The following is a 23,281-nucleotide window of genomic DNA, read 5'->3' as shown; positions in this document are numbered from 1 at the left end:
AAATCAGATTTGAAAATATTAAAGAAATCGATAGACAATCCTAGTCTAAAGATTTAATATAGGTTGGTTTGATTTGTAAAAAAAACCTTTTATTCTAAAATTATGCATATTAAATATGTTTTATTTTTTAAAAAACTAATGTTGGAATAAAATTCGCTTTTTCTTTCAAAACTATGAGATTCTTTGGATGTGAATATTTAAAGACACTTTTAGGAATTAAACGTTAATTTGTTACTCTTTTTAAATTAATAAAACAAAATTTATAATTTATTTTTAAAGCTATGCTGCGTGGAATAAAGGAAATGGAGCCGATTGGAAAATAAATTGAGCTTGATGCTTGTTTAAAATAACAAAACATTTATCAATGTTCTTTAAATTAGTTTGTTTTGGTCTCAGACCCTCAATCAACGTTTAGCTACATAATGGAAAAATAACTATTTTATATAATTTAACTTAAACTTATTGTTTCAGTTTTTTTTCTAAATCTTCTATCTAGAATATTTACAACCTAATGTGCTTAAGGTTGGTGTTGTACTGCAATTGTAAGTCATGGCTATATTAAGTTAAGTATTAAGTTAAATATTTAGTTTGTTCTTTAAATACTAAGGTTTTAAGATCCCTTATTTTTAAGGAAGTAAATTACTTAAGTTATAACAGCAAAATTGACTTGAATTGAAGTGTTTCTGTAGTATAAGTAGAACTATTTCATACTTTGTCTAAATTTGTTGTTGTATGTTTCTATAATAATAGAAATAAATTGTTGGATTGAAAAATATAGTAAATCAAATGTGTACAAACCAATCTGCCTATAAACTAACTTATGAGTAAAAACATGAGATAAATTTTTGGATCAATCGATATGGAATGGATGTGGAAGCCACTTCAATCCTCTATATAGCTTCCTAAAATAGTTTCAGAGGCACATATACGAGTATCTATCGGTTCAAGTTCCCGCAAGAATTTAACGAAGCTGGACTTTGCAAAAGCAAATCCTCGTTGGCCAGTTGCTGCCAAGTTGGTAAGTCAATCCGCGCTTAGCTAGCTAGCACTGAGGGAATTTCCATTTGCCAAATATATTTGAATGCTGTAAAGTCAAAACATGCGGTTTTTGTCTGCGCATTAGGCTGGGAAAAGACGCGTCAGGGGCAGGATTTATTTAGACAAAATGACTTTGCAAATGAGATTCGGATGGTAGCCAATGTGTCAATATTATCATTGGCAAGCCTATGCAAACAGTTAGTGGTAACAATGAGGAACCCACACATGCACATTCGCACACACAAACACACACACACACACACACTCATTATATGCGAGAGAGGTGGAGGGACTACCTGCTGCGAGCAAACATCGAGGTGTGCATAGTTGTCTTAATTTCTAACACCTTCGCACTTGAAGCGACGACAAATAATCAGTTTCTGCCGAAAAAAAAAAAATGATGTGTATACTAAGTGTATATAGCAATGTGACGTGACCTCTGACCAAACCAATGGCTTTTCGCGATGACCGATGACTTGCGTCCGGATCATTATGAGTTATGAATGGAAGGGAATCGATCGCAAAGAGCCTGCAACGTGCCTCACCAGCAACTGGCGCGTTAAGTGCCATGTAATGATAATCGATGTGATTAGGCCGTGCTGGAAACGCTGGAAAGCCTTACAAGCAATCAATAACACTATGCCACAAGTTTTTTGTGCGCCGAGGCTTACTAAAATGTTTCCCAAGACATTTATGTTTTCTGGGCATCCAAATTCATTGTGTATCCAGATTTAGACAAAATTTCTGTTAAAAAAAAAAAAAATAAAAATAATAATAATAATAATACATTCCTCTTAACTGATTTGTTTTCTGTAATCACTGGCACCATTGATTCAACTCATTAAGCATAATAATAATTTGATTAAATTTCACAAATTTATTTCATTTGTATTTAAATATTTACCAGTTCCTTTAAATAACCAAAGAACCAAACCAGCGATATAGACTTTTATGAATATGCTAATACCATATTTTATATTTTCAGTAATTATGGAAAAAGCTACTTATACTGCTACAGTACAGTATAAACTTTTCAAATATTTTAATAAGGAATGCATACTTACAAAAAATCAGTTAATAAAAGGCAATCAAATGTAACAAAGTGAATAAGGATTCACTAATCTTATAAGCAGCTCTAAAACATGTATCAAATGATGAGACAACTATTATTAGTATAGCATTTACTGTTATAATAATAATAAAATAAAATTGTTTTGTATATATTGTTGTCAATTCTGTTGCAGAGTGTAATTCTATTTTCAAAACCAGTGACGTATTTGGACAGCCACTGACAGCAAGCGGTGAGCAAATGCGTGTGTTGTTCTTGTCGTAGTTGTTGTTGTTATTGTTGTTGTCTGTGGCACCAATACCAGAAATAGCTGCATGACTCAACAAAAAATTTGGTTTGGTGAGTTAAAGCCAGGCCTCGCACTGGATCGATGGATGGATGGCAGAGGAAATGAGCTGCAGTTAAATACATGCGAGAAAACCACTCGATCCCAACAAGTGGATAAGAAGCCACCACAAATGATGCCCAAACGAACTATCAATGTCAGTGAATTGGCAAAAAATTTAAACTCAATTTGTATGCAGGCCGTAGTCCAGGCCACAACGAGGAGGAGGAAACCCTTTACTTGACACACCTCAACGACGGCCACAGAGATCGGCTCTCAAGTGGCATTCACCGTCTGCCGTTGCATTAATGTGTGATGAACACCCAGTCAGTCGTCGTGCAGCTCCAACTCTAGTCTCAGCTCCAGCTTAAGCCCCTGAAGTATGCGTATCAGCGGGCACAACAAATCTTAATGATCGTTAAAGATATACATAAGTCAATCGAACGCGAGGCGTTGATGGCGTTGATGACGCGACGGACCAACCGATCGACCACCCGCCCAATGACCGTGCATATTTTAAAGCTGGAGTCGAGAGTGTTCCGTCGAGCCCATTCATTGATTCATTCATGCAGTCCAAATGAAGTGCTCGAAATGTTTTCATCAAGTTTGGAAGAGAAATTAACAAAAAAAAAAAAACCAAAAAGGATTTTACTTTGCATTTGTACAAGTTTATCTTTGCTTTTTTATTTCTTCTTCATTGTTCTCTCATAATTTTATTGTACTTGCATTTTTTCTATGCCTTCGTCTCAGACTAAATACAATTCAAGCGCAAGCAAGTGAGTTTAAAAACATATAAGAATTGAGTTTCGTAGTTTTCTTCGATTATCGAATAATTCACAAACGCGCTTAACAACTTTTCGCCCCTCGGTTACATAATGTACAAAGTGCTTTAATTAATTTGCTTATAAATACAAAATATAAGTATGTGTTTAAATAATTAAAAAATATACTGTGTATAGATATAGAATATAACATATATATGAGTGTATGTATGTACTAGTGTATTTATATGTAACCGCCACATAAATTGAAGGGTAAATACTTTTCGATACATGCAACAAACGGAGAAAGCCATTTTTATCATTGTTCACACAAAGTTAAGTTTTAGTTTTCTTGTTTTTGTTTTGCTCGGGTTAGCCAATTTGGAAGTTTGAATGTATGTAAGTATGTATGTAGTTTGTTTTTAAAGCCACAAATGCGTCTAATTTTAACGAGAACTGCTTACTTTGGCGTCCTTGTGGTCTGCACTTCTACACCTGTCTTTTCACATTTTTCCTCTATTTTGGTTTAAATTTGCAATTTTAATATTAATGATAAACATATTGCCATATCAACTGTTGGCCTGCCTAGTTAAATTTCAACACCAGTAGTAATATTATTACCAACAGCACAATTCCCGCAATGCCCAATACAATCAGCTTCTTCTTGCGCACTTTGTTCTGCAAAAGAGAAACACAGAAAGATTTGTAAATATTATACTTTTTTATGCTACAACATTTTTACGCACCCTGTATGAACTGGCCTTGCGCAGATTCTCCGTGCCCTGTGACACGAATACGCTCGTTTGCTCCACCTGCGATTCAATCGAGTCTACAGTAAGGCCTTGTTCGTAAACCATAGCCCCCAGTTTCTTGTAAATCTCATTTACACCCACTATGTTGCTCTCCAACTCGCGTATGGCTCGCTCCTGCTCCTCGAGCGCTTGTAGATCGCTTTGCTCCTGCAATTGAGTCTGCAGTTGCTGCTGCTGCTGTTGATTTGATTTGCGATTGAAAAAATTGTCCTCAAAGAAGGAACCATTATCATTGTTGCTGTTTGCATTGGCGCTGTTGCGCGTCGAGCCTGGCGGATGTGAAATATTATAGCTGTTGGCACGCGCCTGGCGTAGCGCATTTTTTTCAATGTCCGCTGTCTTGCGTTGGACGGCCTACAGTTTAAAAAGAAAATCAGTAGTTGGGTTTAATTAGAAATAATCGGTAGCATGAGTCATTTGTTTATCAGCATTCATTTGTTTAGCAAATAAAACATTCGTAGGCCCACATACTTATCTACATACCTGAAAAGCAGTTAATGCCGCTGTGAACTCATCGACCAGGCGATCTCGTTGAATTTTCAAATGACGCTCCTTGCACTTGTCCACTTCCTTCAGCTGATTGTTGGTATCGTTGACCAATTGATTGGTATAGGTCATAAGTTGGTGTCTGTATGGGGCGGGCATATTGACAAGTTAGCCTTGCGTCACATTTTGAATATATAGGCAAAGCAAACACTTACAGTTGTTTCTTCAAATCGGGAGAGTCCTGTGGCGTGTTAAGTTGATTGACCATGCGTTGCATAGTAGACACTGCGTACCATTAGAACCATGAAGAAGGGGATACAATGATTACTCATAAAGCTCATAACACGCCCAACAAATACTCACCATTTTTCTGCACCTTCTCTATGCTTGTTGCTATTATCTGTGCCAAACGTTGAAAGTCTATCTCACTAAGACCTCCAACGCCAACACCACCACCCCCGCCCCCACCACTACCACTCAGACCGTTCTCCATATGCTGCAAATCCATGCTTTCGTAGGCAGACACTTTGCTGGGGTGAAGATTTCAGAACTCGCGCAGATATTGTACTGCCACTGTGTTATGGAATGTTTTATTTGCTTTTAAATGTATTCCTTGTCGCTGGGGTTTTTGCACTTATATCATATATGCGTTTTAGCAAATTACATTGATGTATGTGTTTGTGTGTTGTTTGCTGCTCGTTGGGGGGCTGCCTTTGTTTAATTTTATTAGAGCCACCCACCCCTTTTGCCCTTGTAAAGTACTCTCTGTTTCTTTTGCGATTTTCGCTCAAAAAGTGATATGGCAAATATTTGTCATGTCTTACATACACCTCTGTAGCGTTAGATTTCAATTAAAAGCTAACAAAAAACACGAAACACCTGAAATTTTGGAATTTTTGTGTACCAATTCACCAGCGTGCTGCCAACTTTTACCAACGATTTTTCATATGATGACTGGACCAGGGAGTGTTGTTAAACGATTTATATCCAGTATTTTGTGGGATATTTTTTAGCTCCGTATTCTCGCGGTATATTGTAAAACACTGCAAAGTTTGATGTAATTGAAGTTTGAACTGCATTATTCATACGAAATATAGTATTTGTTCAAATAACTTTTTTACATTCAAATTTATAAGCAGTTGCTTCTGAAATAAATTATTAATACAAAATCTAATCAATTATATTTCTACATACTCTCTGTATTATACATGATGTGCTCAATTCAAAATCAAATAACTCATATCTAAACGGACTTTTTGTGTTGTCATATAATAACGGAATAAAATTGCTTAACTACTTTATTTTAATACAATGTACGAGTACACGAACCAAAAATAAATTTTGATTTTCCTACATCAATTAATAATTGTCAATTAGCAATAAGTATTATCTCTTTTATTTGTTATTATTGCAATTTGCATACTTGATTAATTATTTTGATTGATAATTTAATTTAAAAATTTGATTTATATACATCAATAAATTAAAATGATAATTGTAAAATAAATTTTAAAAATAATTTTGTTTCCCTTGTAAGCAAAATAAATTGTACATAAACAAATATGATACAACATAACTAAAAATGTTTTTTTATGATGTTTAAAGATAAACAAGTTATAAACAAATGCAATCAATTTTGTACTTTATTTAAATAAATCACCAAACTGAAACTGGTTTCATTCAAGTATGCTCAAAATATTTTTTTCATAAACAAAAAATCGTTATAACCAGGTTTCGTAATAATAAAAATCTCATTCCATTCACTAAACTAATACTGAAAGTTCAAAAACCCCATAAAAGGGGATCATCAACTGCTAACAGCAGGGATGACAAAGAGTAGAAAAGAAATTATGTAAATTTCTCATTCTTACGTAGGCGACACTGCGCTCAGGTTGCATCCAACTTGATTAGATCAACCAACCTTTGCACATAGGACTAACGTCAAACCGGTCGGAGGGTTAGAAAATCGAAGACATCACAAAACCCAACCGCGCAACCGTTTCGAATAAATATAGATTCTAAATGGCTTAAATATGAATTTGTGTTGGCCAAGACAAAAAGGTAGCTGCATTTGTATTGGTGATGAGAATGGTCTTAAATATAATGCAGCATAAAATGTGCTGCAATATGACTAGGTTTGTTTTTCTGACTTTTAATTAATTGCTTTGTTGTGTTAAAATATTTCGGCTTTTTAAAGGGTCCGCTCCCACCTCGGATCATATAAATAGGTGTGTAGCTCCCAAAACTGCGCTTAGTCGGCTCGCATACGCGCTGCCCGAAAAACCAATTTAATTTCCAACGCATTTCTCTTGAAAGTTGCTCATCAGCGCCACAACAGGTTCATCAAAATTCTACATACAGTTAAAGGCTAATAATGCGTGTGTTCTGGTTAACATTCCTCGTCCAAATCGCTCTGTGCTATTGTCAGTACAGATATGGGCCAGGTGCGTGACAATTTACCAACAATGTATATAATTCGACTGACGAAAAAACAAAAACCAAAACAGACGCTCACCAAAAGTGAGAGTTTAAAACGAACGATCGGCGACGTAAAAAAGAATGAAAATAGAAAACATATGCAAAATACATATATTTGCTAATTAAATGTGAAATAAAATTACAATTCTATTTTTTTATATTGACTCTAAAAATGGAATAAAAATAAAGCCTGCACTTTCACTTGACATAATATTGGTAATTAATTCTTCACAAAATACCTCATCTCCTCACAGATCGTCTTTGGAGAATAACCAACCCGAACGATCTCAAATCAAAGGAGCTCTGGTTCCACGATGGACAGCGTACACTCTACGACAAACTTGCAACGCCCCCAAATCAATATGTAGCCAAAAATATTATATTCTTCCTTGGCGATGGAATGTCCGTACCCACCGTCACGGCCAGTCGCATCTATGAAGGACAACTGCGAGGCATCATTGGCGAACGTAATCGCTTGTCGTTTGAGAAATTTAATTATGTGGGACTTTCCAAGGTGAGCGATATATTATAAAAACTACCATAGAGCTCCAAGTTTGCTTGAAAAAAATAAATCAAGTAAAAAATCAAAGAATTTTAAAAATAGATTTGATTTGTTATGCCCAGTACCTGAAGGGTGAAATGCTATGCTCTAGAAAAAAGGAAGCGGGGTCTGCCACCCCCTGTCTATCTTTCCGTCCACACAAACAGCGACCGCTTTTCTACCCTGAAAGCTAGAGCATCAAATTTGGTTTCCAGACTTCTCTTACCATAAGCATAGCTTTTAATGGAGGCAATAATTTGCCAACATTTTGTACGTCTTCAGCAAAAATGTTCAAATTTAATTTAAATTCCAATCAACTTTGAAATTGAAAGACTCTTGCGAGTCTCAGGAAAGTGAGGGCGCAGTCACTGCGGTGAAATGATTTCTTTTGTGTAAGTCTAGAAATAAATTTGAATCTCTTTTCAGACTTACTGTGCGGATAGACAAGTGCCCGACTCAGCGTGCACAGCGACTGCCTACTTGTCGGGCATTAAAGCCAATTATGTAACAGTGGGTGTTTCAGCAGACGTCGAAGTAAATCAATGCGCTGCAGCCAAGCTACCCGAAAACCGAGTATCCTCGATCGCATCATGGGCGTTGCGTGCACGTAAATCTGCAGGCTTGGTGACCACAACCCGTGTTACACATGCCAGTCCGGCTGGCTTGTATGCCCATTCGGCGAATCGGGATTTTGAGAGCGACGCTGATATTGCCGCCGATACGACTGTCACGAATCCGGCAGATTGCTCTGACATAGCCAAGCAACTGATCGAGGGCGATATTGGCAAGCGTTTAAGGGTTGTATTGGGTGGTGGTACTTCAAAATTCTTGCCAACCACCTCTGTGGATGAAAACGGTAATCCCGGCGAAAGAGCGGACGGACGGAATTTGATCAATGAGTGGACGTCGGGGAAGCCGGGCATTAGTCGTTACGTCTATAATCGAACAGGACTACTGGGCACTAATTTACGTCGAACTGATTATTTATTGGGTTTGTTTGCGCCCTCGCACATGCCTTATAGTCTGGACAATCCTGTGAATACACCCACATTATCGGAAATGACAGAAGCTGCGATTGGCGTTTTATCTAAGGATCCAAACGGCTTCTTCCTTTTTGTCGAAGGCGGTCGCATCGATCATGCTCATCACGATACTAAAGCTGCGAAAGCTTTGGACGAAACTGTACACTTCTCGAATGCCGTAAGACGAGCTCTGGAGCTGACCAATCCTTGGGAGACGTTGATTGTAGTTAGCGCGGACCACGCCCATACAATGACCATTAGCGGGTACCCACTCATAAATAACCCCATTACTGGTCTGAACTCGGAATTGAGCGATGTAGATGGATTACCATACGCTGTACTTTCTTATGCCAATGGTCCTCATCCCGAACTGTTCTATCCTTCTACTGGTCGCATTCCTCCAGTACTTGATGGTAAAGATGCGTTGTACCCACATCCTGTGCCTATGACAGAGGAGACACATGAAGGTTCCGATGTGGCCGTATATGCCAACGGTAAGTTACAGTCCCTACTTCTAAAACAATTTATTAATGTGCTTGAGTTGTGTTCGAATATGCAGGACCCTGGGCTCATCTATTTACTGGCGTATATGAACAAAGTGCTTTACCCCACCTCATGGGCTATGCCGCTTGCATTGGACCTGGCATTACTTTTTGCGATCTGCAGCCCAAGTCACGCTATAATCCATTAATTTAATAATGAATTTGTCTTATCAAAACATATAGTTAAAAACCAAAACAACTAATTTAAACATGTATTTTAATAAAACAAAGCAAACGTGAAAAGCCAATTAGGGACCCAATTGGCTTTGGAGTCTAAAATATGACACTTGCTTGTAAAATTGCAGTTTTGATGTTGTCTGTCTTGAGGGAGAATTTATATAAATGACTTGCAGGTTTTGCCCGTTTTGATGGCAATGTAATGTACCTGGAATGGATCTAGCCCTGTCTGCGTCTCTCTGAGACACCAAATTTTGCACAAACATGTCTTATGTGTGTACGCTGTGCAAGTTTGTTTTAATTTTTTGATTTTGCCCACTTCTTCCCTATGGAGGTTTTCCCGATTTTCCATTCCTATAATCACCTACATATATCTCAGAAACTATATAAGCTATGGAACCACCGAAATCACAAATTTTCCATAACTCCCATATTTATTGGAATTTTTGACTCAGTTAGTAATTAAACGTCCGTGTGCTAAGTCTTCATTATGATAGGCCAAGCACTGCGCGCAACTGTTGTTATAGTTGCAAAGTCAAAGTCGGGACACCCGACTTAAGCTTCTCCACTTGTTTTTTTTTCTTTTCTAATTGTTGAAGGAAATATAAACTTAAGCGCCAAACAAAGCGCACTTCGACTTGAGTGTTGTAAAATTCGCTGGCGTTCCTTTTCTTTGGCGTTTTGTTGCGTTACCAACTTACGGTCACTCTACTCTCACCGCCGCCATTTTAGGTGTAGAAAATTTTGCAAACGAAAAAGAATTGTGTATATCATTTTAAATATTTCATAAAGTTCATATGAAAAGCAATAAAGAGAAGTTCGGTGCAGAATTGAATACAATAATGTTGCAAAAAATTGTATAAACAAACGCTTAGTGGCAAACGGAACAATTTTTTCGCACGCCGGTGTCTCATTGTCGGTACGAGCGGGCGTGTGTGTGTTAGTGTAAAAGTGGTCAAAAGTAGGCGCCGCGCTCGAGTGTGTGTAACTCTAGTTTCATTCTTGGCCTCACGGCGTGCATTTTATATTAGTTTGTTGTCCGGTTACAGTGTTAAATCCCACACGCAACTATGGCTGATGGTGTGGTGCTCGACTTGTACGCTGAAGACTTGGACAAGGACTTTACCGGGCAATCTCAGGTAATAGGGCTGCGCACGCTATCTTTACTACGCACATGTCTACCTACATTCATACAAATGTACATATGTATATAGTATATACATATTTATATTCATTTGTGGGCCTATTAATGTCATGTGTGTACATATACATACATATATACATAACATAAATGATCAAAAACACATCTTTCTAACCGTTCAAAGGATGACTTTGGTGGCGACGGCGTCGATTTATATGATGATATCGGCGGCCCCACCGATGCAGCTCCTCCAGGCGGCAGTACGCCATCAGGTGATGGTCCTGCCGGAGTCGGTCCTGGTGATGGTGCCTCTAGCGGCGGTCCCAATGGAGTTTACCATCAGGGCAGTGGTAGCCAAACTCCAACAATGAACCGTCGCTATCAGCTCTATGTGGGAAATCTTACTTGGTGGACAACCGATCAGGATATTTCGAACGCCTTGCGTGAAATAGGCGTCAATGATTTGCAAGAGGTGAAATTTTTTGAGAATCGCGCAAATGGTCAGTCCAAAGGTTTCAGTGTTATATCACTCGGCTCGGAGCCAAGTTTGCGTGCAGTTTTGGACCAATTGCCAAAGAAAGAGATGCACGGCCAGGCGCCGGTTGTTACCTATCCCAGCAAGCAAGCTCTAACGCAATTCGAGAGCCTCCAAAAAACTCGTCCAGTGCCGCCGCCCCAGCAGAACGGGCCGCCACGTGGTCCCGCACCTCCAAACATGGGCGGTCCCATGCAACCGCATCCAGGCGGTCCCCAAGGTGGGCCGCAGGGTCATCCACCGCGAATGAACCCCAACATGCCGCCTGGTCAATACAGGCCACATATGTCGCAAGTGCCGCAAGTTGGACCTAATTCAGGACCGCCTCGTATGCAGGTGAGTGCTACCATTGCCCTTTCGCAATTTATTTGTTGCCTTTAAATTTCATTATGATTTTTTGTTCCTAATTTGTTGCCATTGAAAGGTTTCTTATGTTTGTTGTCGGCTTGATGGCCCGAATTAACAACACCATACACATTTTATTTAACTTTTCTCATTGAAATTGTTCTGAATGCAAAATTTGATTTATTAAGAATTACTAGAGAATTTAATGCTACTGTAAACTTGTTGTTTATTGTTTTAAGTATCCAATCTTTTGTTTTAATTAAAACATTTCAGAGCAATTTGTTTTTTTTTTTTAAATATGAATTTTATGTAAACCACACACATATGGCTAAGACACTCTTGATAAGAAAATGCTCAAGTGAACTCTGTAAACAACACAACATTTTATGCATAAGCCTTTACGTTAATTGTAGCTGTTTGGCTTAGAATCTTAAATTTGTAATTTGCCGCACTCACATTCGACTGTATTAATAAACAAATTATAGCGATCTCTTTGCGCAGCGTAATTGTAAGCGCCTTAAAGTACATTTTGAACATTTTATTTACCTAATCGAACTTTGTTTTGCATCTGATAATTATGTAATTGTCGGAATATTAATAGTTGAGAAATGTAATTAGAAGAGAATTCCATGTTTAATTATTAATAGAAAAACATTGTAATGTAGTTAGGATATTTAGACGTAGCTATATATGTATTTTTTTTTACTTTGTATAGACTTTCAGATGTAAAATACGAGAGAAAGTTTTCAAAGAAATAAAGTTATGGCCGCTTGTTTCTATGGTAATTAAATGATTCAGTAAATATTTTTAAATGATTTGATAAGAATATTTAAAAGAACAACTATTTGCAAATCTTTATATTTTGTGTTTTTATAAAAAGAGTTGGGAATTAAGTTTCACATTAACTTAAAAGGAAAGAAATAGGTTTGATTTGAACTAGACTGAAAGGCGAAGATGGTTTCAAAGTAATTTTTATTTTGTGATTGGGTATACTTCTTTACACTACAAACAATATATCCTTTTGCAAAGGATACACACAAAAATTGTAATTAGAAAATATAATAATCTTGATTTTCTTTTGTTTTATTATATAGTTTGATCTCTAATATTTATAAGTATTTCTGTACACTTGTCGCTTATAATAATTTTGGCACAAAGGGATCAATATTTGAGTAAACCACACATAGCCATTGTCAAGGCCGTGAGGCAGCCTATACATACATATATGCATAGCTATGTATGTATGTATCACGCAAAGTCTTAGTTAGTAATTGTGTTGCATTGTTATAAAACTGTTACTACATTTCGTACATATATATAGAACATATGTATCATTACCTTCTACCAAATAAAATTATAATGAAATTGTTTTATAACAAATTTTATGTATTACGCTTTATATTTATGTTCTATTCCATGTCTATGACAACAACGCTTACGCACACTTGTACCCACAACAACTACAATTATACATACTTTATTAGCCGCCAATGCATCCACAGGGCGGTCCGATGGGCAACCAACAGCCGCCACCCCGATATCCGCCAACGCAAGGCCAATGGCCGGGTCAACAACGTCCCGGTGGACCTAGGCCAGGTCCACCGAATGGACCACCACAACGACCACCAATGGTAACAAATCCCTAAACAAAAGAATAAGAAAAAAAAGAACGGTATAGTTCCATCTAAAGCTAACTCTAAAACCGTAAAAAACTCTAAACGAACTAACTAACCACAATAAGTTAATTTAGTTTATGACGTTAGAGATCGCATAAATTGTATTCAGAACATAAAAATAACGACATGAATGTTCATTTGCAACACCCTCCCCTCATTATCCAGCACCCAAACATCAGCAAAACATACATTGCTCGCTCATCAATTTCACTCCCGTATCTTAGGTGGCACTAATATACACAGCTTTTCGGGGTTATTATATTTTCTAAATCATTTTTGACACAATGCTCTTTTTGCAGTTCCAAGGTCCAATGGGTATGCCTGTTCGAGGTCCTGGGCCTGGGCCTGATTGGCGTCGACCACCCATGCATGGCGGCTTTCCACCACAAGGACCTGGAGGCCCACCACAAGGACCGCCACATATGCAGGGTCCTCCTCGAGGTCCACCTCAAATGGGTCCCGTTCCACCACCGGGTCCTGGAGGTCCCCATGGTGCTCCCGCACCTCATGTCAATCCAGCATTCTTCAATCAACCTGGCGGTCCACCCCAACACATGGGCGGGCCCCCACACGGCCAGCCAGGTCCACAGCAAGGAATGAATATGCCGCCACAGCATGGCCCGCCTCCACACTTTGCGCAACAGACCGGACCAAGGGGCCCATGGCCAGGACCGCCCCAAGGCAAGCCTCCCGGTCCTTTCCCTGACCCACAAATGGGACCCCAATTAACGGAGGCCGAATTCGAAGAGGTTATGAGCAGAAATCGTACAGTCAGCAGTTCGGCTATAGCCAGGTGAGTTTCTTGCGATGATTGTAAAGATCTTTAAACTAATACATGTCCACACGATTTGAGCGCAGAGCCGTTTCCGATGCCGCCGCCGGTGAGTACTCAAGCGCCATTGAGACGCTAGTTACTGCCATTTCGCTTATCAAGCAATCCAAAGTGGCACACGATGAGCGTTGTAAAATATTGATCAGCTCTCTGCAAGACACACTGCACGGCATTGAGGCCAAGAGCTACAATCGACGCGAACGTTCACGTTCTCGTGAACGTTCGCATCGCAGTCGTCAGCGTCGTGAACGCTCAACCTCACGGTATCGTGAGAGATCACGTGAAAGAGAAAGGGATCGCGATCGTGAAAGGGAACGTGATGGAGGGTGAGCATGAGTACGCTATAATTTTTTAAAATTTGATAAACCAAAACTCTTATCTGTGTGACAGCAGCTATCGCGAACGCTCACGAAGTAGGGAACGTGAGCGTCAGGCTCAAGATCACTACAGAGATGACAGGTAAGTAGGTGCTAAAAATGAATAACTCCCACAATCCGTCATTGTTAATTGTAATTTCTGCAGCAGTAGCCGTTCAGCGCGTCCAAGGAAATCTCCGGAAGCAGTTGCGGCGGAAACTGCGGAGGCACCGTCTTCAAAACGATACTATGAGGAGCGGGAACGCTATCGTTCATCGGATAGGGAGCGCCGTGATCGTGACAGGGACCGTGAGCGCGAGAGAGAACGGGAACGGGATAGACGTGAGGAGCATCGTTCAAGGCATTGAAATCTACAACAACGCCAATAAAAGTAAAAATATACAGAACGTACACGCCCACATACAAACAAATTTAAAAACCAACACACATAAACATAAACTCACAAAACTACTAGACATTTTTATTAACACACACACAACACATGAAGCAGCTGAAGATCAGCCACAGAATTAACAAACTTTGTTTTGTATCTAACATTACCAATACGTAGGACATTAAAATGGCATAAAATAGTTTCTCCTAGACGTACTAAGATAAGCCGAAATGTTGACAAAAATACATGCATAACAGACTATTTACAGACTGCCACTCACAAACATACCCATACATCAAACAAATAACACTCAAATTCCGTGATGCAATACACACTACGCAGGCAACGTTGGACATGGACGCATCAGTTGCAGCAACAACAACAGCAACAGTCAGCACTCACACCGATGGCCGCCGTACACCGATTGTCGCCGTCACAGCAGAATTTCAATATTATTGTACTTTAAACTTTCGGTTTATTTAATAAAACATATATCTATATATATTAAAAAAGGAAATGTTAAAAAAACAACCTGAAATGTGTTGCATTGTGTGTCTTCTTGTACCTAATAAGCAAACTAGTTAACGAATCTTTATATATACAAATTGTACAACACATTATCGTATGTAATTCATATTAATTCGAAATTAATGCGCTGCTGTGGCGCCCATCAGCCCCTGACCCAAAAAAGAACTAAACTGTTAGCTGCTAAACTGAGCTAATCATTTTAATATAATTTAGCTCATGCATATATTTAATTATATTACAAATTGTTATATTAGTACGCATTTATACAATTGTGTTGACAAAAAAAACAATGCCAAATATCGCCAACATAGTTTTTAAATAGCCGACAGACTGCAAAAAAGCAAAAGCGTATTTGTATTTAAGCACTCTCTACGTTTGTATGAGGTCTGAAATTTGTAATTGTCCTACTTACTCCTTTACATACTTTTAGTTATAAAAAGCTATATTTTTTGAGAAATATTTCCTATGGAAATCATATAATTTATATTTATTTATTTCCGGTTTCGTGTAAGCATAGTGACGATTTTTTGTTATAAAATTACTTTATGCATTTGTTTAATAATTTTTATTTTCTACGTTTAAGTCAACATTTATTTTGCGTATATCTACGGAAAAGAGTGAGTGAGCATTGTTGAAATTTATTTGTTGAATATGTATAGTCATGTCCCTGATGCAATCATCGAAATATATAGAACTTATAGAAAACAACATTCATCATACAGTTTGACTGACCACCCATCAAATTGTTTAGATTGGGAATATTCCACTACTATTTACATTTTATACTATTGTGCGAGTGTGTTTTCCCCGATTTTTAGACTAAGTTGTCCTGAACAAAACAAGACTAACAAGCATTTAGCGTAGCGACATTACTAACGCTCTGATTTGTTTGTTGTACCTTTCTGTAGCAGTATGTATGTACATAAATATTTAGCTTTTTAGTTTTAAACACAATTTTTATTATTTATTTAAACACACGCCTACTTATGTATATTTACTTGATATAATAGACTTAAGAACTTGCCACACTAACGTTCTTATGTAAACTAAAAGCCACCGCATTTACTTTTAAATAGAAAATTCCTCAAGCAGATGCTAATTTCTGCATCCATTTTGTTGATGTAGTTAAACAAATATGCATTTGCCCACTAAATGGAAGAAACAACTTTTTAGTGGAATTTTACTGTGATTTCGATAGTAACTGATAATTACATGTGTAACATAACTAAAACAAATACAGGTAATAGATTAACAATCGCCAATGATGTATAAATTGGTAAATTGTTATATAAAAATGTACCATAGCTATTAAGTGTGTACATTAACTCTTATTTATTTAGTTAAATTTTTTCAAACGAAAAATTATAATCTAGTCATTTGCACTCATAATTAAGATGCAATTTATCAAAAACATGCATACATATATTTAAATTCCCTTTCCACTATTTTCAAATATATTTTTCATGACCTGTTGAGTTTTCAAAATGCAGTGCGACTTTTAGTCATTAGTTTCCAAAATTTGCGCTTTTCAAATAAAAACATGGAATTTGAAAAAAAAGTTATTGAACCACTGATTGGCGCGCACGCACGCGTTATTGTGTTTTCCATTTGTACTATTTGCGTCGTCAATTGTGTTGGCAGCACTACCTTCAATTGTTAATTGGATTGGCAGTACTGTCTTCTGCTCGAAGTCCATACGATATACATACGACATATACAAAACATTCGTGAAATACTTTGAATGAGGAAAATTCTGGACGAAGTAACAAAGTAAAGTTAATCAACTTCTATTTCTAGTCGATTCAAACTACAATAGAACTCTAAATAGTTCACTCCTCCGTTTGATTTAAATAAAATTAAAAAACAAATTAATCCCGAGCGAAATAAAAGAAGGAACAAAAAAACTATGGCTGCAACAGCACAGAATATAAATGAACGTTTTCAACGTCTCATTGACGGCATCGGCGAGCGATAGTGAGTATCCAAAAATTAATTTAATAAACAATATGTTGGTCAGGCTTTGGGCTGTTGTGGGTGCTGCATTGTAGCACTCATTACATGAGAATGCAGGTGAATTGCGACGACAAGAGCACCCTACTGCATGCAACAACAAAACAAATACTTCATTTACATATGTATATACAAGTATGTACATACATAATGCATGTATGTGCGTCACATCGCATGTTTTCGTTTTTGAAGACTGACGTGTTGTTTTGTTGTTAAAGCCACATCAACAGTTGGTTTCCAATGACCACGCACAATGCTAAATCAATAATCCTTGAAACTTACACAAACTAACATTGACTCCATTTCCCCTTTCCCAGTGAGCCATACGTTCGCCAGCACTTGTCGAAGGTTTATATGGTGCTGGCTAGCACAGCCGCCGCATCAGCGGTAGGCGCTATGCTTCAGATGCGGGATTTCGTCGACCTGGGCATAGTAGCCGCAATAGCATCGCTAGTACTCGTTTTGGGCTTACATTTCTACAAAGATGATGGCAAAAACTATTATACACGTCTGAGCATGCTCTATGCCTTTGGCTTTTGCTCGGGCCAGACACTGGGACCCTTACTCGGTTACATATGCAGCATCAATTCCGCCATCATATTGACCGCACTTGTCGGCACCTTTGTCACCTTTCTTTCCCTATCCCTTGCCGCTCTTGTTGCTGAGCAGGGGAAATTTTTGTATTTGGGAGGTATGCTAGTCAGCGTTATCAACACCATGGCGCTCCTGAGCCTCTTCAATATGATATTTAAATCGTACTTTGTACAGGTGGTAAGTGTGTGGAAACTTGTTATCTTTTTATCAGCAACTCTCATTCAACTGCAATTATCTTGACTCTCCACAGACCCAGCTATACGTTGGCGTTTTTGTTATGGCCGCCTTCATTGTTTACGATACGCAGAACATTGTAGAGAAGTGTCGTTTGGGCAATCGGGATGTCGTACAGCATGCTTTGGACTTGTTCTTTGACGTTTTGAGCATGTTCCGCCGTTTGCTGATCATTTTGACGCAGAAGGTTTGTCTCACATAACAATTATTGCTAGGGTTTAGAGAAGCTTTAGTTTGAACCACCAATGTCTCACAGCTCAAGACTTTTATGGTTTAAAACCGTATCAGCTAGTCACAGTCAAGGCAGGCCCCAACGCAAAATTCACTGAACGAATACCAAATCAAACGGTATGCCGTATACCATTTACGTTTGCCCGATTTTTCGTATATCCAAGGCAATAAATATACTTTCACAAACCCCTCTTAATAAATGTATTAATTAGTTAATGATAATGAATCGTGATATCTATTAACTCTTGAAGAATATGTAATTAGTACCTTGAATCAAGTAGACTAGAACTACGAAGTTATACCATAGCCGAGTTTTATTTGTTGGAAGTATATTTATTTCCAGGACTACGAAAAATGCGCCCTAATTAAAAAAAAAAATCCCTCACCGACTCAGTGATTTAGCTATTTGTGAAACTATATTTATAACCTTGGAACGTACAGAAAAGAATTTTAAAACTAATTTAAAATTAACATTTGCAGGAGGAGCGAAAACAGGCCGAGCGTCGCAAGAAGAACTAAGGATAGTCCCTAGCTACACGAAGCTTCTCGAAAAGAATGGCAGGGCCATGGGCACGTGTAGGCGCTGTTTTCATACATCATTAAATTAACATGTTTTCAATATTCAAATTTCAAAAGCCGTGTAAGTTTGGCTTTCTACTATGTTCAATTATAACGACAAAAAACGTTTGGAACACATTACACCACAAACCCCCTACTGGAAAAGAGCGCAGGAATATATTACATAAAAAATTACAATAAAAAAAGTCCAACAGATAGGACTAAACCAAACACAATAATGAAGTTTATTATTCTCAACACTGTTCTTTTTGATTGTACCGATTAAACGTGATGGTTGATAGCACTCAATTAATTAGCTAAGTGGTCCTGAATATTTATGCATTGAACTTGAGAGCCCATTGAATTAGTTGCCGTTTCAAGGGTCGACACGCAACATGTCGCAGCCGACGCCATTGGTGCAACCCCTCTTGCAGCAGTTCCAGCAGTTATTTTTCCTTTCAAAATTGGTAGGAGTGTTACCCCAGGACCTGGAAAGTTTTCGCACCAAGAATGTACTCGAAAAATCCAGTCGGGGCATGTGGTATTTGCTAGGCACCATTGTGGCTTATGTGGCGCTCTACAACTTCTTGATTATCTCGTTCGGCGAGGAGGATCGCACCCTCAAAGCATCGCAGAGTAAGTAAACCTGATTTTCTATAAATATTTGAGCTTATTTCAGTTTTTGGGTTAAATTAAAATTAATGCAGTTATTAAATTATATTTTAATAACCTACTTAATATCCTGTTTTTAAAATGAAAAAATTCGTTTTCTTCCGTTCCCCACCACAGGTACGTTAACCTTTGTGATTGGTATATTCCTAACATACATCGGTTTAATTATGATGGCTACTGATCAAATAACCGCTCTGCGTAATCAATCGAAACTTGGCGAGCTTTATGAACGCATTCAGGTAGTCGATGAGCGACTCTACAGGGAGAATTGTGTAGTGGACAATAGTCGTCTCCATGTGCGCATTCGGCTGATGATTGTGCTAACATTCCTGTTTGAGATTTCTGTTTTGATGGCTACGTATATCAAATTGGTAGATTTGACGGAATGGATTGCGTTTTTTTGGTGCATATCAGCGATTCCTACGTTTATCAACTCGCTGGACAAGATTTGGTTCGCTGTTTCTTTGTTTGCTCTGAAATCCCGTTTTGAGGCCATCAATGCCACGCTGGACGAGTTGGTGGCAACACATGCAAAATTCAAGGCTTGGCAGAGTGGTGCTGAGACTGAATCTGAATTGATTCTGGACAGTAATTCACCACCTCAGTATGACAGCAATCTAGAATACCTGTATAAGGAATTGCGTGGCATGGACATCGGCTCGGCCAAGAACAAGGTATCTCCAAGTGAGTAGAAATATCAATCCTTATTAGTTATTTTTCTTATAAATTGTTCTTACCCATTAGTTGCGCACTCTATGAACTCGTTTGGTGAGTCAATAAAAACCCCACAGAAGCTTCGAAAGACTATGGTTAACATGGCACACGAAAGCGAGCTAGCCAATCCGGCTAAAGTCGAGGAAAAGCTTAACAACTTGTGTCAGGTGCATGACGAAATCTGTGAGATTGGCAAAGCCTTGAACGAACTGTGGAGCTATCCGATTTTGACTTTAATGGCCTATGGGTTTCTCATCTTTACGGCGCAACTTTATTTTCTGTACTGTGCAACTCAAGCTCAGGCCATACCATCGCTCTTTCGCTCGGCCAAGGATCCGTTTATTACACTTTTCGTGTTGTGCTATACTTCCGGAAAGTGCATATATCTTATCTATTTGAGCTGGAAGACCTCTCTGGCCTCTAAACGAACCGGCATCAGTCTGCACAAATGTGGCGTGGTAGCTGACGATAATCTGCTATACGAAGTAGTGAACCACTTATCACTAAAGCTGCTCAACCACTCGGTGGACTTCTCCGCATGCGGCTTCTTCACGCTGGACATGGAAACACTCTATGGGGTTAGCGGTGGCATTACCAGCTACCTGATTATTCTCATTCAATTCAATTTGGCCGCCCAGCAGGCAAAGGATGCCATACAGGCATTCAATAGTTTTAATGAGACAGCCAGTTTGATTGGCGCTGAAATGGAAAATGGTACATTTAGCTTCACCAGCACCACATTAAGTCCCACAAACTAATAAGTAGTTCTTTCAAACTTAAAAATTCTATTACTCAATTATATTTTTTTTGTTTAAAGCACCTATATGCACGTACTTATAAGATTTTTTTAACTGTCTGGCTGACTGAAATTTCGATTTTAAGTCGGTAGAAAAGTATAAAAATAGAAGGTCTGTCACTTTTAGTATATTTCTCTAGATTTCTGAAGATCTTCGCTAGTTGATGCTACTCATTATTCGGGTGTGGTTCTGGTTATTCAATAAATTGCGCCTATCTTTTTGAGGACAAGGAATATTCGCTTATTTTATATACCCTGTTTTGGCTCTGACTTCTGTGTAAACTTTAATAAATTAAAGCTCACGGTTACGCTTCTGTCAATTCATTATACTTAGTACGCGCTTCTACAATAGCCTCTAGCAGTTGTTTGAACGTTTCATTGGCTCCATCATAGTCCAAAACGGCCACGCAGCTGACCTGAGCACGTTTAAAAAGCGTATAGGCCAATTGACGGCGTGCAAACGGAAAACAGTATGGCACATTCTGACTCTGACATTTGGCTTTCAAATCGTTTATGGTGTTTTCTAAGCCGCCTGAAAAACAAAAAACTGTGATAGGCCGCTTGTGGAAGATTGTGGAACTTACCCTCGCCGGGACAGGTCTCACAATCGGTGGCTATAATGAGCAGCTTAACTTTGTTGATGCGTAGCTGGCAATTGGCTTGCCGAAACCCTACCACAAATCGTAGATGAGCACGTGCCTTTATCGGATTGGCGCCGTAGGCGCGCTTCTGAAATCTGTCTAAATCACGGAGCAGTTGATCGGTTAGAGTTGCCAAAGCAGGCAGTGTGCAGTTGTCGCAGTAACTGAAAATGTATAGTAATATTTTAGAAAAGATGTAATAAATAGTCATAAAATTGCCACAATTAGCAATAAACTTTCTTAGAACGCTAGAATATCTTGCTACAAATGATCTATTTAGAACCAATAGCGGTCTGATTCTTTTAGTTCCAAAATTGTATGAGTATGCAAAGTTTACGGTCAATATCTCTTACGCTTCTCCCTCAGAGTAGGGACTGAAACAGACAGACGCATCTACATACGACTGATGTGGCGATAACTTAAGTACCATAAATATAGTATGCACATACATACATATATACATATGTATGTATGCATTTATATTGTACATACTATATATAAACTTTGATGCCAAACACAAACTAAAATTGTAATCAGCACTAACTTTCTAAAGCGCCGAGAATGGTTAAGGTGAGGTGTTACCCGTGTTGCATTTGGTTGCTTAGCTTCATCCAATACTAGTTCTTTCAGGCCATACTGCACCTGATCCACTAACAATGCGGTTGATGGCTGTGTTTCTGATAATATCACAAGTTCTTGCTTTAATTGCTGCTGTTCAATATTTGTTTCGCTAATCTTCTCTTGTTCCGTATTCTGAGTTTGAACTTCTTGCCGCTTCGTCTGCTTCCATATCCTATATTTTTTTATTTTCCGTTTTAGGGGCGTCACTTTTGGCTTCGGCACCAAGCGCGTTTTGCCCTTCCGTTTGGGAGTAGGCAGGAGTCCACGATGCTCCATCAGATTCTTCATTATAGGCCATCGAGGCTGCTTCTTTTTCGTCGCCTGTTTCGTTCGTGTCACAACGAAATCCAGCAGTGTACATTGTTCCCGATCGTTCTTGTGCTTGTTTTTATATTTGGAACTGCGTAATGGCCTGGCACTGGTGGTATTCTGTCGATTTTGCAATTTCTTATATGTGTTCTCATCTATAATATTCAATTTATCAGAATTGCGGGACATTTTTAATAACACTGATAAAACCCCTAAAACGAAATTATTATATTAGATGGAGGCGAATAAAAGTTAGGTACATAGGAACATTTCCACTTATTCCTATTACAGTATTATTAATTTATACATACTGGGTTCTCCACATTAAATTCAACTTCTGATTTTGTCAAAACAACTTTGTAGGTATGTACATACATATGTACATGTATAGAAAATGTAAACAAAGTTTGTTACCGTCGAATTCGGAATAGTGTTGTGTAATGCAGAATATACTATTCATTTTCCACTATCCAATTCAAATTATTACAACGTTTTTACGAAGCTTGGAAATCGAGAATTACGACACATTAGAAAAAAATTTTGTTTTTGTATTAAAATATACCAGATATGACAATTTAATAACCATATTTATTAGTTTAATTAATTCGAGTATGTCGCATGCAACCGTTAAATAATATGGCATTTTAATAATCATATTTATCAACTCTATGCATTCCAACAAGTACTCTCAAAACAATTTAAACGTAAAATCTAAATTTAACTTATTTCCTTAATTTAATAGCTTAAAAATGTTCACCATGTCGGATATGATCATTTAAAAAAACTTATTTTCAATTTTTAATAATTTGAGGCTACATTTATTTAAAAACAGGTTAAATCAAA

At 38.1% G+C, this 23,281-nt stretch overlaps 6 protein-coding genes across 14 annotated transcripts; 4 read left to right on the top strand and 2 right to left on the bottom strand.

Moving 5' to 3' along the window:
- Positions 1-3,231: 3,231 nt before the first annotated feature.
- On the bottom strand, positions 3,232-5,383 carry LOC115622658 (syntaxin-7). The gene is made up of 5 exons (XM_030516668.1): positions 4,855-5,383; positions 4,707-4,776; positions 4,489-4,633; positions 3,940-4,359; positions 3,232-3,871 (listed from the first exon to the last, which is right to left on the bottom strand). Exons 1-5 carry the CDS (start codon positions 4,997-4,999, stop codon positions 3,779-3,781), a joined length of 873 nt encoding a protein of 290 aa, XP_030372528.1. The 5' UTR covers positions 5,000-5,383; the 3' UTR covers positions 3,232-3,778.
- A 1,482-nt stretch (positions 5,384-6,865) lies between these two features.
- LOC115622364 (alkaline phosphatase) lies at positions 6,866-9,228 on the top strand. The gene is made up of 4 exons (XM_030516279.1): positions 6,866-6,935; positions 7,224-7,483; positions 7,937-9,026; positions 9,092-9,228. Exons 1-4 carry the CDS (start codon positions 6,866-6,868, stop codon positions 9,226-9,228), a joined length of 1,557 nt encoding a protein of 518 aa, XP_030372139.1.
- Positions 9,229-9,996: 768 nt separating this feature from the next.
- LOC115622960 (cleavage and polyadenylation specificity factor subunit CG7185) lies at positions 9,997-15,047 on the top strand. Of its 6 annotated transcripts, none has more exons than XM_030517103.1 (7): positions 9,997-10,390; positions 10,577-11,263; positions 12,757-12,903; positions 13,248-13,741; positions 13,807-14,106; positions 14,171-14,239; positions 14,306-15,047. In XM_030517103.1, the coding sequence occupies exons 1-7, from the start codon at positions 10,322-10,324 to the stop codon at positions 14,502-14,504; spliced, it is 1,965 nt and encodes a 654-aa protein (XP_030372963.1). In that variant the 5' UTR covers positions 9,997-10,321; the 3' UTR covers positions 14,505-15,047. The 6 variants fall into 6 exon arrangements, with proteins under 6 accessions (XP_030372963.1, XP_030372965.1, XP_030372964.1 ...); XM_030517105.1 differs by having other exon boundaries at positions 9,998-10,390; positions 12,775-12,903; positions 14,303-15,047; XM_030517104.1 differs by having other exon boundaries at positions 9,998-10,390; positions 14,174-14,239.
- A 1,745-nt stretch (positions 15,048-16,792) lies between these two features.
- LOC115622793 (bax inhibitor 1) lies at positions 16,793-18,921 on the top strand. Of its 2 annotated transcripts, XR_003995358.1 has the most exons (5): positions 16,965-17,032; positions 17,386-17,839; positions 17,913-18,083; positions 18,153-18,244; positions 18,608-18,921. XR_003995358.1 is itself a non-coding variant. In XM_030516857.1 (4 exons), the coding sequence occupies exons 1-4, from the start codon at positions 16,965-16,967 to the stop codon at positions 18,644-18,646; spliced, it is 732 nt and encodes a 243-aa protein (XP_030372717.1). In that variant the 5' UTR covers positions 16,793-16,964; the 3' UTR covers positions 18,647-18,921. The 2 variants fall into 2 exon arrangements, 1 of the variants encoding a protein (XP_030372717.1); XM_030516857.1 differs by lacking the exon at positions 18,153-18,244 and having other exon boundaries at positions 16,793-17,032.
- Positions 18,922-19,036: 115 nt separating this feature from the next.
- On the top strand, positions 19,037-20,925 carry LOC115622794 (gustatory receptor for bitter taste 66a). The gene is made up of 3 exons (XM_030516858.1): positions 19,037-19,321; positions 19,475-20,041; positions 20,102-20,925. Exons 1-3 carry the CDS (start codon positions 19,081-19,083, stop codon positions 20,827-20,829), a joined length of 1,536 nt encoding a protein of 511 aa, XP_030372718.1. The 5' UTR covers positions 19,037-19,080; the 3' UTR covers positions 20,830-20,925.
- LOC115622792 (selenocysteine insertion sequence-binding protein 2) lies at positions 20,660-22,640 on the bottom strand. 3 transcript variants are annotated; one of them, XR_003995357.1, is made up of 4 exons: positions 22,053-22,640; positions 21,452-21,672; positions 21,122-21,399; positions 20,660-20,770 (listed from the first exon to the last, which is right to left on the bottom strand). XR_003995357.1 is itself a non-coding variant. In XM_030516855.1 (3 exons), the coding sequence occupies exons 1-3, from the start codon at positions 22,625-22,627 to the stop codon at positions 21,173-21,175; spliced, it is 1,023 nt and encodes a 340-aa protein (XP_030372715.1). In that variant the 5' UTR covers positions 22,628-22,640; the 3' UTR covers positions 20,894-21,172. The 3 variants fall into 3 exon arrangements, 2 of the variants coding, with proteins under 2 accessions (XP_030372715.1, XP_030372716.1); XM_030516855.1 differs by lacking the exon at positions 20,660-20,770 and having other exon boundaries at positions 20,894-21,399; XM_030516856.1 differs by lacking the exons at positions 20,660-20,770; positions 21,122-21,399 and having other exon boundaries at positions 21,472-21,672; positions 22,091-22,640.
- Between the last annotated feature and the right edge of the window lie 641 nt (positions 22,641-23,281).

The sequence above is a fragment of the Scaptodrosophila lebanonensis genome, unplaced genomic scaffold, assembly GCF_003285725.1.
Source record: "Scaptodrosophila lebanonensis strain 11010-0011.00,11010-0021.00 unplaced genomic scaffold, SlebRS2 tig00000043-arrow-pilon, whole genome shotgun sequence".
NCBI classification, from domain to species: Eukaryota; Metazoa; Arthropoda; class Insecta; order Diptera; family Drosophilidae; genus Scaptodrosophila; species Scaptodrosophila lebanonensis.
The sequence above is the reverse complement of the archived record's forward strand: the minus strand, read 5'-3'. Positions and strand labels throughout refer to the sequence as shown.